The sequence below is a fragment of the Myodes glareolus genome, chromosome 18 (genome assembly GCF_982192425.1).
Source record: "Myodes glareolus chromosome 18, mMyoGla1.1, whole genome shotgun sequence".
Classification (NCBI taxonomy): domain Eukaryota; kingdom Metazoa; phylum Chordata; class Mammalia; order Rodentia; family Cricetidae; genus Myodes; species Myodes glareolus.
Window position 1 is genome coordinate 52814386 of NC_142043.1, and position 13374 is coordinate 52827759.

Genomic DNA, 13374 nt, shown 5'->3' on the forward strand with positions numbered 1-13374 from the left:
GCTCAGCGATGCACCTGACTCTGCCTCCTGAGTGCAGGAATTGAAGGTGTGCATCACCACTGTTGACTCTTTTCTTTTTTATAACCCAACAACTCTAGTTCATACTATATATATGTGTATGGGTATAATGTTATTCAATAGGCCATGAGCATCCCACCAGTGGCCACCACTAAAGACAAGTGACTCTCCCCAAAAAGCCATCAACTGCTAATAGCTCCTTGCTATGGAGCCTGTAAGATTCTGCTCCTCACCTCTACCCCAACCCCCCCCCCGCCCCATCTTGAAAAGTTTAAATAATTTAATATTGTGCAGGTAATCATAGCTGTTGTGAGTTCATTTGTTCAACAGCATGCCATTATCAGAAGATGACATTCACTGTGCATTTCCTAGCTCTCCTCTCCATCCTCCAGCTTTGACATTCTTTGTGCTTTTGCTTCAGCAGTGTTCCCCAGAGGGGTGTGGAGGTTGATGGCAGATGTCCCATCTATGTGCGGCTTACTTTGAGCAGGTCGGAGTCTCTGCATTAACCTCTACCTATTATAAGCTGCTCTGGCCGAGGTTGAGAATGGCACAGTTGTGTCAGCATGAACATTCAGAACAGTGGGTAGATGTTAAAACATGGAACTAGCTAAAGAAAGGGTCTCTATTTTCTGAGTTTGATGCTCTAACTCCTGACCTCAACCATATTTGATTGCTTGTAATATTTGTTTGAATATGCTAAATTTTTGTTTAATAACACCTTTAATTCTTGCACTAATTTCTAATGTACCAGAAAGTAGTTTATGCCCTTGACTAAAATAAGTAATAAAATGATATTCGGTGGTTTGAAGGATTTAAGGAATCATTATTGTTGCTTATTTTTTTTCCATCTTCTTGAAAGGATTTAAATAATGTTTCTGTGACCTATGTGAAGCAAAGAATCCTTGCAAATTGCCACTATATACCAGAATGCCTAAAAGTGCTTTAACCCAATACATGATAATTGTGCCTTTTAAATCCAGTTCTTTAGTAACTTTTAACAGTTCTTTGAACTAGATTCTTGAAGAGTTAGGTCACTACGTCTAAAACTTTGTACGTATCCTTAAGGGATTCTGAAATCCATACACATGATTGGTTTGACTTTAGAGAGAAAAAAGACAAGTAGTTTTTCTTCATCTTCATGTGACTGGAAACAAATGTAAGGAAGAAACCAAATAGGTAAGAGCCTCACAGTAGAACACAGTGGTGAAAAGAACATGAGCATTACCAACAGTAGTGGGGTTTTAACAGCCTTGGCTTTTTTAGAGTAATTGCAGGATGCTTTAGTGTTGCTGTTGTTTTGAGACAGATTCTTATTCTACCTCTGACTAGCCTGGAACTCTCTATGTATGACAGGTGGACCTCTCTAACCCACAGAGATCCAGCTGCTTCGGCCTCTAGAATAAATGCTAAGCTAAAGGATACTTCTTACCACCACAGCCCAGCCTTTTTTTTTTTTTTTTCCTTCTTAGAATTATGAATAGTCATTGGTGTTTTTGGTTTGCCTGAGGACACCAAAGGAAAAACGTTGGCCTCTGGACTGGAGTTACAGATGGTTGTTAACTGCCATGTGGATATTGGGAAACAAACCCACGTCCTCTGCAAAAGTAGCCAGTGCCTTTGTTTTCTAAGATATGCGAGCACAAGACCAATATAAGTTTAACTCAGATTTTTCAGTTCCATTAAATTGGTATGCATATTTTCATTTTGTCAGATTTCAAAAGAACAAGGCCTTGAAGTTCTGCCTGAGCATGATCCAATCCGGGACCAAAGCTGGTATGTGAATAGAAAGCTCCGCCAAAGGCTGCTGGAGGAGCACGGAGTGAGAGCCTGCACTCTGATTCAGTTTCTTGGTGATGCCATCGTTTTGCCAGCAGGAACACTTCATCAGGTACACATTTATGTAATTCTAATACTCCTGTCCTCGAAAAGACTTAATTTTGGAAAAGGAATTGTTCTGTGTATAGGTAAAAATAAAAGGTGTAAAGTAGGAAAATGACCAGCACCATTGTATTTCCATTGAAATGGTATTATATTGTTTGAAATCTAAAGTAATTACTTTTCTACTGTAACTTCCTAGAAAATTTACTGAATAGTTATATTTCTTATAGTCTTGTGTTCATTTCAGAGATATTAATCCCAGTTGCTTCTGAATTGGGATTCCAAGCCCTATATGCCATTTATTTGTGCTAGCCTCATCGGACAATAGCTAACTTGTACTCAAATGTAAATTATCTTAAGAAAACTGTCTGTGGTAGACTAGTATAAGACTTCTGTTTGATTATAGAGACTAGGACTTGCCGGTCGTTGTTTACACATCAGTTTGCTGTTTTCAGTCATTTGAGACACACTTGCCTTCTGTCAGCCTTCCAAGTTCTGGAGTATTTAATGGAGTCTTGCTTTGCAAACCAGATTTCACTTGAACTGTTAGTGGTGTTGCCGCCTCTGGCTCCAAGCGCTGGCATTGCAGGTGTGTGTGATCACACCTTTTTTCAATGTTAAGTTTTCTTCAAGTGGCCACTGCAGTCATTGATGGTTATGATACAACTTTTAATATTATCTATAGTATACATTTCTGTGCATTGGTATAAGCAGGTGAGAACAGGTGCCGTGGAAGCAGGGCTAGAGTTACAAGTGGTTGTAAGCTACGGTTGGGGCTGGGAACTAAACTCAGGTCCTCCAGAGAGCACCAAAGCAGCTGCTCTTAATTGTTCAGCCTTCTTTCCATCTCTTCCCCACCTCCTTTTTAGGGGACATGGTTTTATGTAGCCTAAGCTAACCTGGAACTTACTGTGTAGCTTACTGCGTATGACCTGGAACTTGTGCTCCTTCTGCCTCTACCTTCTGCTTTTATGAGAATGCCATTTCATTGCACTCATACCGGCTGTAGTGTCCACACCTGTCAGGTTTGCACTCTGAAAGTGAAAGGAGGATTTTATCAGTTCCATTCCTGCCTGGACTACAGTCAGGCCTCTTCTGATAGATAAATAGTAATGGAGTCATTGTGTGTGTTTTATAAATTGTGGATATGTGCGTATAGGTGCCCACAATGCCAGAGGCATCAGTTCCTCTTGAAGCTGTGATTACAGGTTACTAGTTTACACTAACCTAGTCACCTGACATGGGTGCTAGAAAGTGACCTCACATCTTCTTTAAGAGCAGTACATGTTTTTAACTGCTGAGCCACCTTTCTTGCCCTCAGCATGTACTCTTTAAGTCTGGCTTTTCTTTCTTTCTTTTTGGATTTTTGAGACATGGTTTCTCTTTGTAGCGTTGGCTGTGCTAGAAGTAGCTCTATAGACCAAGCTAGCCTTGAATTTACAGAGATCTGCCTGCCTCTGCCTCCCGAGCGCTGGGATTGAACCACCACCGCCCAGCTTAAATCTGGCTTTTCTTTACAATGTATTTCAGATTCATCCATAGTGTATAGAGGAAGTGATCCACTTTTGTTGCTAGTGAACTGTGGTGACATGGGAAATATTTTTTAGTCTTATCTCTCCAACTGGAATACATTTAGGTTGTTTCTAGTTTGGGCAATTGATACATGTAAACATTTACATACAGGCTTCTATGTGGACATTCCCTCTCCCCATTAGTTCAATACTGGCAAATCATGTTTGCCTGGGCAGGTGATAAAGGTATGGCTAACTTTAAGAAACTCCCATTGTTCTGTACAGAGGTAGTAACTTCCCTCGCATTGATGCTATGTTTATTGTATTTTCTCTGCTTCCTCTCTAGCCCTTGCTACCTCCAGGTGTTTGTTGTTAAGAGGGTTGCTGTGAGGTATAAAGGAAAGGACAGAGTTGAGATAGCATTTTGTTGTTTAGACAGCCTGGCTTCAGATGTGCAGTGATTTCCTGCCCAGTTCCCAGAGTGCTTTCTTACTGGGACCATACCCCAGCCGTAGTTTTTCTGATTCTTTTGAAGGCAGGTAGGAGAGGAACATGAACTTTCACTTTTCCAACAATCAATACTGATGATGCTGTAGTCTAGGGACTACACTTTGATAGATGCTCAAACTGAGCCATGTAACACTGCATCACGGGGCCAGCACTGCTGGGAAGGAAGCAGCATATTGTGTTGTCCTCAGCAGTGAGTAGGACAGACACTAGGAGATGTCAGTATTTAAACAGTGCAGGGCAGTTTCCGTGTTTATCTTAGCAACTGGAAGTGTGATGGCCACAGTTCCTTTGTAAAGCCCACTCTAAAATTGTAACTTGTTTGTGTTTGTAAACCAGATAAAGTATGTGAAATGATATCTATCCACCTACCTAGATAGAGCTGTTAGAGCTTCATCTCTAGTGTTCACTTTTCTCCAGTGTAGTTTTCTGAATGGCCTTTAAAATTGAGACTAGAGCTGGGGCAGCAGAGCAGTGGCCTAGATTATGAGGCTCAGTCTTCTACCCCCAATACTACAGGGAGAAAGAAACAAAAGAAAAAAGATGAACAGAAAATCTTTATTAATAAGTTTGCCCTAACATGCTTAGCTTATTAGACTGTTGTAGCATTTATAGTAAGTGATTCCATGATGTCTTTAAGAGTTACAAATTGCCGGCCATGCTGGGTGGTGGTGCTGCACATCTTTAATCCCAGCACCCAGGAGACAGAAGCAGATGGATCTCTGTGAGTTTGAGGCCAGCCTGGTCTATGGAGTGAGTTCCAGGAGAGCAGGGCTACACAGAGAAAGCCTGTGGGTTTTTTTCGGGGAGGGGGGTACAAATTACCTGCATTTGAATGACCAGAAGAAATGCGTGGCAAAACCTTACATAACATTTTCAGAAACAGCCCAATAATGATAATGAATCCTTTCTTAAAAGATAACATTTGGACTATAAACATGAAAAGCTCTGTTTTCTTACCTCCCTCCTTGTGATTAATGAGTCAGACGGCAAACAAAAGGCATAAGTGGAATGGGAAGCCCTTTTGTATTCTGCTTTAAAACTGGATCCTCTTTAACCCTCAAGCTTTCAGCAAAATACACCAGATAGGGGTTATTCAGAAACACATGCCATCTTGTAGGCATTAGTAAAAGTTGGCAGTCTGAAAACATTCTAAAGCAGCCATAAATTGGCAAAGCTGGCATAGCCCTTTCAAGCTCTGGGAGGTGACACAGCTCAGAAGAGCCAAGAGGCTGTTTTAAGAAGAAAGTCTCTTTAAGGAAATCTCTGTCAGCACACAGCTGGCCACTGAAAAAAAAAAAAAAAACAGGACAGAGACTTCCTGACCATGCGCAGCAAGAAATAGAGCCTTCTCAGAAACTGCCGAGTGACTAAAGGATGGCTGCAGTCCTCAGTGGCCGGTGACACCAAACCTTGAGGCAAGGATCACATGGTAATGTTCAGATGCCCAGTTTTCAGCCTAGCGTGGTAAACACGTGCACAGAAACAGAAAAGGATAGCCTGTTCAGACGAGAGACGGATTGGCAGAAGTGTCCCCAAGGAAGCCCAGAACTTGGACTAACAACGCAAAGAACTCAAGGAAATGCCATGGGTAAACTATCAAAAGGAGAAACCACGAGGATGATGGATGAAGAGACTAAAAAGAACAAGATATTGAACAAAGGATCTAAATGAGAATTTGGGAGCTACAAATGATTTTAGGTCATGCTAGAGCTAAACATACCAAAAGGTAAACATGCTAAGACTCCTGAAGGACTCACTCACCCCAGATAAGACATGGGAGACTCAAGGCATTGGAGACGATATAGCTGGTATGAGAGAGTTAATGTAGCAGTGTAAAGCATCTGTTAGACAAGACAGCACAGGAGTTGGGCTCCTGTTGACTTGCCATTTTTTGGCTGATTTGTCTTGGGACAGGAGCTGAGCATCTCATCCATAGTCCACTGTTCTGAATAGAGCATCTGTTCTACAGACAATAGGAAGACCCAGTGAGACTGTACAGACACGCTGCACTTGTGAGGCTCCCACTGTTACTCCAGAGGAACCAGCAGCCTAATGAGCACAGAAACAGAGCGCTTACTTTATGGTGCTACCAACTTGTCAATAGAGGCACAGTCCTTGAGTTAAACAACTCTGCAGACTTCAGCAGCTGCTCAGGTGGTCATACGTCCAGAGGAGGAGTTCTAGCCCCTCTGGAACCCCATCACCCTGCCATCAATTAGATTCTCTCCCACAGTCTCCATTTCCCACTTACTGTCAGCTTCATCTCACTCTTCCAATTAAATTTGTTTTGCAAACTTAAAAATTAGAGTAAATGTAAGTGCTTAGTTTTTCAGTTATTCCTTCTTTCCCAGGAATTTTTATGGCATTTAAAAACCTCTTTTGAAGACAACTAAAGACAATTTAAAAAAATCTCAAATTAGATCCTCTTGGGCCTTCTCTGTTATACAGATCATTGAGAGAAAGCAGTTGTTAGGAACAAGGACATGCAGAAGGTGTGACTGCTAAACAAATGATACAGTGCTGACTGGCTCCTGAAGAGTACCATGTAGTCAACCAAGAGAAACTGTTTTAAAATCTTAAAGTCACATGAGATCAGAGGGTCTCGTTAATTGGCTAATTTTTTAAACAAAGGCACAAATAACAAAAAATCTAGATCAGTTCTGAAACTAAAGTTCTAACCCCAGTGCCTAGCAAATGAAGTAAAGTTGCATTTCCTTTTCTTTATTCTCTGATCTAAGAACTAATATTGATGGGAGTAACAAAGGAATAGCAGCCGCACAGATTGAGTGCTTCTTACAGCCTCTCCTTAGCAGGGTTTTAACATAATGCATTTTGAAAGGCCATCTAGACAATATTGATAATTTAGGATCATATTAGCCTCTCCAAAGGATTCCTGGAAAAGTCATTTGTTTTATCATTTAAAAATACTTCATTTACAAAGTCACTTCACATGAAGCTTTTTGGTGACATAACTTTCTCATTAAAGTGTGGTCTTAAGCTCTGAAATCCATTTGATGTTTTGGGAAAATTCTCTGGCAGAATTGTCCTTTGTATTTATTAATTTTAGACAGCGTGGCTTTTCTTTGCTTCCATTCTGACCTTCTATGATTTGTATTTCACTTTTTTTTTTTCTTTTGAAATAGGTACAGAATTTTCACAGCTGTATTCAGGTAACTGAAGACTTTGTCTCCCCAGAACATCTTGTACAGTCATTTCATTTAACGCAGGAACTGAGGCTTTTGAAAGAGGAAATCAATTATGATGATAAACTACAGGTAAGGAGTGATTGTTCCAAGGAGACCCAGATTTTTGTTTTATTTTTGTGTTTGGTTTTTTGTTTTGTTTGTTTTTTGTTGTTGCCTTTTTATGTTCAGAAAACAGGATGTATACATCCCAGTTTAGGCAGCTGCTGCCTGCTTGGCACACTAAGATGCCATAGTTAACATCGGCATGTGTTTCACTGAGCTCACTGATTGGTGTTGAAATCCGGACTCATGGCACATTGAGCCTTTATGTCTCAGGTCTTAAATTGATGTTCCTTGATTCCCTTCAAATTAAAGTTACCACTTTGCTTTTTAAGCAGGCATGTAGTGCATGCTCTCTATTCCCAACACTAGGGAGCCTGCAGCAAGAGGATTGCTCTTAAGTTTGAGGCTCACTCGGGCTACAGTGAAATCCTGTCTTGAAATATATATGTAATTTTGTTTTTAATCCAGCAGCTGTCCTTTGTGACTTCTTCCCCAGTTCACGTGATTGCAAATACCATCTCTTTCAGGTTAAGAATATCTTATATCATGCAGTCAAAGAAATGGTGAGAACTTTGAAGATGCATGAAGATGAAGTAGAGAATATGGATGACACTTAAGTGTGGTTGGAACCCCTTGAGTGACAATAGGTCTGACTTGAGCTCCATTAAACCATCAGTGCCAAGAAATTCTCTTTGTAGTAATTACTTGCTACTGACACCATACCAGTATAGCATTATGTCACGGCCCCTGTGATTCAGTGCTAGCTATAAAACAAGCTAAACTTAAAAGGCAGCCCAGTACAGCTGCCCCTGTATCATAGTGTATATGATGTTTGTGAAGATGCCAGATTTAAAATGATGTATTTATTTTTGGTAAAAAACAAAACAAAAAAAATCTATGCTATATTGTTGATCAAGTGTAAATGTGCTCTTGTACAGTTTAATAAAATAACTGATATTTTTCACTACATTGAGACAGTTACTGTGAGACTAGGACATAAACACCAGCTGTTGCCTGCGTTTGGAAAATTGCTGGATTGCACAGCAGTCATGTCATAATCAGAAAATTACTGCCAAATAATTGTAAAATGTGTAAAATAGAAAGTATATAAAGTAGATACTAAACTCAGACACTTCAATATTTTGTTGAAGCTATTGACTGTACAATTAAACATTTTCAAAAGGTGTAATTTATTTAAGATTGTCTCATTTTGGTAAAATTTATGTGAAGTTTTAAAGCTAAATATTAAACTTAATATGCTATGTAAATATATACATATATACATTTAAGGATGTATTTTTTTAAAACATTGGCTTGCTTTTGTTAAAGTGCAAGTGTTACATATGGCTTTGTACATTACAGTTGAAAGGGGTTTTACATTTTCCATTAAAAGACTTTATCAAGAAGCCTGTTGTTCCGGTTCTCCCTCTCTGGTCTGACACTGCTGGGATAAAGCAAAGTTTGCAGCCATAGGCTGTGACTAGGAGCTCTGCCCCTTATTGTGTGGCCCTGCCAGATTTGTTTTGTTTCTGTAGTTCTTCACCGTCCCAACTGGTTGTTTGACGCTAGACTTTGCTGCTGGAATATGTAGTTCTCCATTGACATCTATGGCTATTGAGAAGAAAGCTTAATGTGGCCTGCTTATGACACACTTTTTACCCAGGTCAGGTCCAGCAGGAGTCTGAGCAACTCATTTCACATTAGGTACCTATTTCTGGCTGTAGACGGAAGTTTCTGTCCCTCCCAGTCCCACAGCCATTCAGTCCAAAAGAAACAGAGAGGCTTATCTTCATTATAAACTGTTTGGCCTGATAGCTCAGGCTTATTATTAACTGGTTCTTATAACTTAACTAGTAATTCTTTTTTTTTTTAATGTGTAGCGCAGGCTGGTCTCGAACTTGTGATCCTCCTGCCTCTGCCTCTTTCAGCAAATCCTACCAGCATGTGCCACCTCAACCAGCTAGTAATTCTTACCTATTTAGTCACGTCACTTGGTGCCTTTTCTCAGTAAGGCATTCTCATCTTGTTTCCTCTCCATCTGGCTGATAAATTGACTCTCTGCCTTTCCTCTCCCCAGAATTCTCCTAGTCTGGTAGCCCCGCCTATACTTCCTGTCTGCCTACTGGCCAATCAGTGTTTTATTAAACCAATACAAGTGACAAATCTTTACTGTGTACAAGAGCATTCTCACACAGCATCTGGCACCAGTGAGATGGAGGTTAGGAGGAAAATGTACTGAAGACTATTTTACACGTGAGCTTTATACTTAATATCATTTTCTCAAGTGTGTCTCAATTCCATGAGTTTTTGTCCCCCCCCCCCCTTTTTTTCCAATCAGATACGTTTTCTGAGACCTGGTTGTGACATTTTGGGCAAGCATGGCTGACCAGGAAGCCTCAAGGGTCCATCTTCATCTCTGTCTCCCAGCACTGCACCGCCACTTAGCTTTTATGAGTGAGATTTATGTTTAGTGCCCTCAGGTCCTCGTGCTTGCCTAGCAGCTTGACGAACAGAACTATCTCCCTAGCATCTCAAGCAGTAATACCACATTTCAACTCTATCCTTTTGGTTGGCTCTGTTCCTCATAGATATCTTCCTGTGTCCATTTCCTATGTAAAGTGATTGTAAGAATTTTCTAACTATACAAACTGGAGACCTAGATTAGCAGTTAAGAAAAACCCTGCTCTGTAATCATGGAAACTGTTTGAGCTCATCCCAGCACCGTGGGTATCATGGTGAGGTATCCCTACAAATAAAGCCTCCTAGCAGTTGAAGACAGGATCACATTAGGTTGCTAGTCTCCGGGAACTGGGGAAATGGCTCAAAGGTTAAGAGCACATACTGCTTTTACAGAGGATCCAAATTCAGTTCCCATAGATGGCTCACAACCAGCTATAACTCTAGCTCCAGGGGATCTTACAGTTTCTTCTGGATGCTGTACCTGCACTTACACATACACAAAAAAGAAAAAGAAATCTTAAAAATAAATATGTCCCATGTTCAGGTAGCAACCCTGCCTCAAAGGAGTATCAGAGACAGTTGGCCTTGGCAAACACAGGTATGTGCACGTGTGTGTATACCCTCACCACACAAGTATCTTTAAAAGAGAAAACATCAAGGCTTTTATAAAAGTGATCACATACTTATGGTTTGTTACCCTTAGACTTCAGCACGGGTGCTGACTAACAAATGTACATGTCACTTTCTCCGCCGCCATGTATTCTGAGATTGCAGCACCCTTTTGTCAGTATGCTGTCTTCTGGCTCATGAAATACAGGCTTAAATTTATCTAGTTAAGATCTGGGGTGGGGGAGCACTCTTAAATATTTGACTTGATGAGTGTGTCCTATATGCCAAGCCAGTTATGAAAGGGAAAGGAAGGCAAGTTAGCTACCGTTCTGTAGTTACCCAGTCCTCTCTGCACCATGCATTGGGTTATAGCAAGCCAGATAGGACACTAAGCCATGTGTGTCGCTCATCTCGTTAAAGATTTAGAAATTACCTAATTGCAAAAGTTAAGACATGGATTTATACAATTAGATGACAGTGCCGTAGTAAACAATATTCAGAGTACTTGGGCTCTCCTAAGTCCAGACTGGCCTCAAAACTTCTGTGCAGACTACAATGACCCTGAGCTTGTAATTTTACTGCTTCTAGGCCCTGGTGTGAGTGCTGGGGATGTAGGCTTGAACCACCACCATACTAGGCTTATGTGGTACTAGGGTTGGAGCTCAAGGTGTACTGGGCTTCATCTCATGCCCTCAGGGGATTTAAACAAAATGAAAATTGCCAGTCACTAGGTCCATTGAAAGTTGAATTTCCAATCTTGGCTAGGGAGGTTTTCACAGCTGACATCAGCTGTTCAGTCAGATCTCAGTTGTGTGGTGACTCCCACACCACAAAAAACAAAGCCATCATTCACAAGCCGTCCTAGATGCATCCTTTATGTGTGTTTTGTCTTCCTAAGAGCTCAGTCCTGGGGCCAAAGGCAGCTACACCCCCCCCCCCCATGGCCTCTGTGTGGGGAAGGTCGAAGCTGCTTCTTGGATAAGTTTCATACCACTTCCTTTGTCCAGTCCTCAGGGGTGGAAGTCAGAGGCCAAGTGGTGGGAGTTGGTTTTCTCCTTCTACCATGAGTTAGATACCAAACTAGAATCATGAGGTGTGGCAGCAAGCACCCTTACCCACTGAACCACCTTGCTGTCCCTGGACCTTGGTGTTTTGTTGGTGGTGGTGGTGTGTGTGTGTTTTCTGAGACGGTTTCTCTGTGTAGCTTTGGTGTCTATCCTGGAACTAGTTCTTGTAGACCAGGCTGGCCTCGAACTCACAGAGATCTACCTGCCTCTGCCTCCTGAGTGCTGGGATTAAAGGCATACGCCACTACTGCCATGTTGGACCTTGTTTTTTAACGAAAGGTCACATACACAAACACACTTGATCCCACAGGTACCTTGAGATTCAATTGAGGCAGCAAAACTTCAAAGTTCAGGTTGCCAGGAATTGATAGCACACACCTTTAGTCTCATTACCTGAGGAAGAGGCAGACATCCAAGTTGAGGCCCACCTGGTCTAGAGTGAGTTCTAGGACAGCCAGGACTACAAAGAAACCCTGGCTCAGGCCCCCTTCCCCTTCAAAATAGGTCCAGGTCAATGGCCAGAAAGATAGGAGACCCAATCTTTAAAGCACTGGTTTTTCGTTTTTGTTTTGTTTTGTTTTAAATTACATACTAGTCCCAGTTCCCTCTCCTGCCCGCCCCCCCCCCCAATCCACTCCTCAGAGGTGAGGCCCCCATTGGTGAGTGAACAAGGTCTGGCATACCAAGTAAAGGCAGGAATAAACCCCTCCCCCCTGTATTAGGGCTGAGCAAGGTATTCCACCAGAGGGAATGGGCTCCAAAAGGCCAGTTCATGCACCCAGGATAAGTCCTAGCCCCGCTGCCAACCATTCCCCACCTTCAACAGATCAAGCCACACAACTGTCACTTACATTCAGAAGGCTTAGTAAAGTCCCTCTCAGATTCCCAGCTGTCAGTCCTGAGTCTGGAGCTCCCACTAGCTCAAGTCAGCTGTTTCTGTCGTTTTTTCCCCAACCATAACCTGACCTCCCGTCTTGCTCATGTGACCCCTCCCTTTCTTCAACTAAAGCTCCAGGAGCTCAGCCCAGTAGTGCTGGTTTTTCTCCCAGAAGACCCTGCCTTTACTTACCAGCACGCACACAGTAGTTCACAACCTAACTCCAGTTCCAGGGGATTCAACATCCTCTTCTGGCTTCCATGGGCACCAGGCAAATGGTGCAGACATATGCAGGCAAAATCCCCATGTACATAAACAAAAGTCAAAGGGGATGAACCCCCGGTTCCTAATGGTGCCTCACCATCATTTCTTTTTTAAATTATTATACATGTTTGTGTGTGTGTGTGGTCAGAGGACAATTTGTACAAATTTGTTCTATCTTGTGGGTACTGAGGAACAATGTATTTGTCAGTCTGGGACTTTACTCGCTGAGCCAACTCACCAGCCCTCATTTCGTTCTTAAACTTATCCATACTAGACTAGGCAAGCAAGACTGGGGGGGGAGGGGTAAAGTTAGTGGCAGAGGGCTCGCCTAGCATACCTGGCGTTCTGTCCTACCCCAAGACTGCCAAGGTCTCAGACCCTTTGCATGCTGGAAGACACAAAACTAGTTTGTCACTGTCCACCAGATGGCACTATTGGGCACCGGTGGTTTCTAAAGGGAAGACCTGAAGCATGACCCCTACTGCTATTACAGGACTCACTTCCTGAGGTCACCAGTTACACTGAAGGATTATGACAGAGTGATCATCTTTCACTGCAACCATCTACAACAGTAGTTCTCAACCTGTGGGTCGTGACCCCTTTAGGGGTTGCCTATCAGACACTTAAGACATTACAATTCATAACATTAGCATAGCAGTAGGAAGATAACACTTATGAAGTAATTTTATGACTGGGGTCACCACAACATGAGGAACTGGATTAAATGGTCACAGCATCGGGGAGGTTGTTCTGAGAACCACTGCTCTAGAATGGTTTAGTGAACAGTCTCTAGCCCACACTATGCCTCACCCTACCACCAGTCTGGAACCCCAGTGCTGATTCCTTCCCAGAGTGAAGCCAACAGGAAGGGCTCTAGAGCTCAGGGTCAGCCAAGCTAGCTGATCTGGTGAGCCCCAGCTTCAGTGTAC

General features: G+C 42.1%; 1 protein-coding gene across 6 annotated transcripts in view; it reads left to right on the forward strand.

Moving 5' to 3' along the window:
* Window positions 1-8574, forward strand: part of Jmjd1c (jumonji domain containing 1C) — a 170403-nt gene extending 161829 nt beyond the window's left edge. For all 6 annotated transcript variants that reach the window (XM_087898192.1, XM_087898194.1, XM_087898191.1 and 3 more), the window contains 3 exons: window positions 1733-1909; window positions 7064-7195; window positions 7696-8574. In XM_087898192.1, the coding sequence (XP_087754318.1) occupies window positions 1733-1909; window positions 7064-7195; window positions 7696-7785 (399 nt within the window). In that variant the 3' untranslated portion in view covers window positions 7786-8574. The remainder of the gene's footprint in view (window positions 1-1732; window positions 1910-7063; window positions 7196-7695) is intronic.
* The last annotated feature ends 4800 nt before the right edge of the window (window positions 8575-13374 follow it).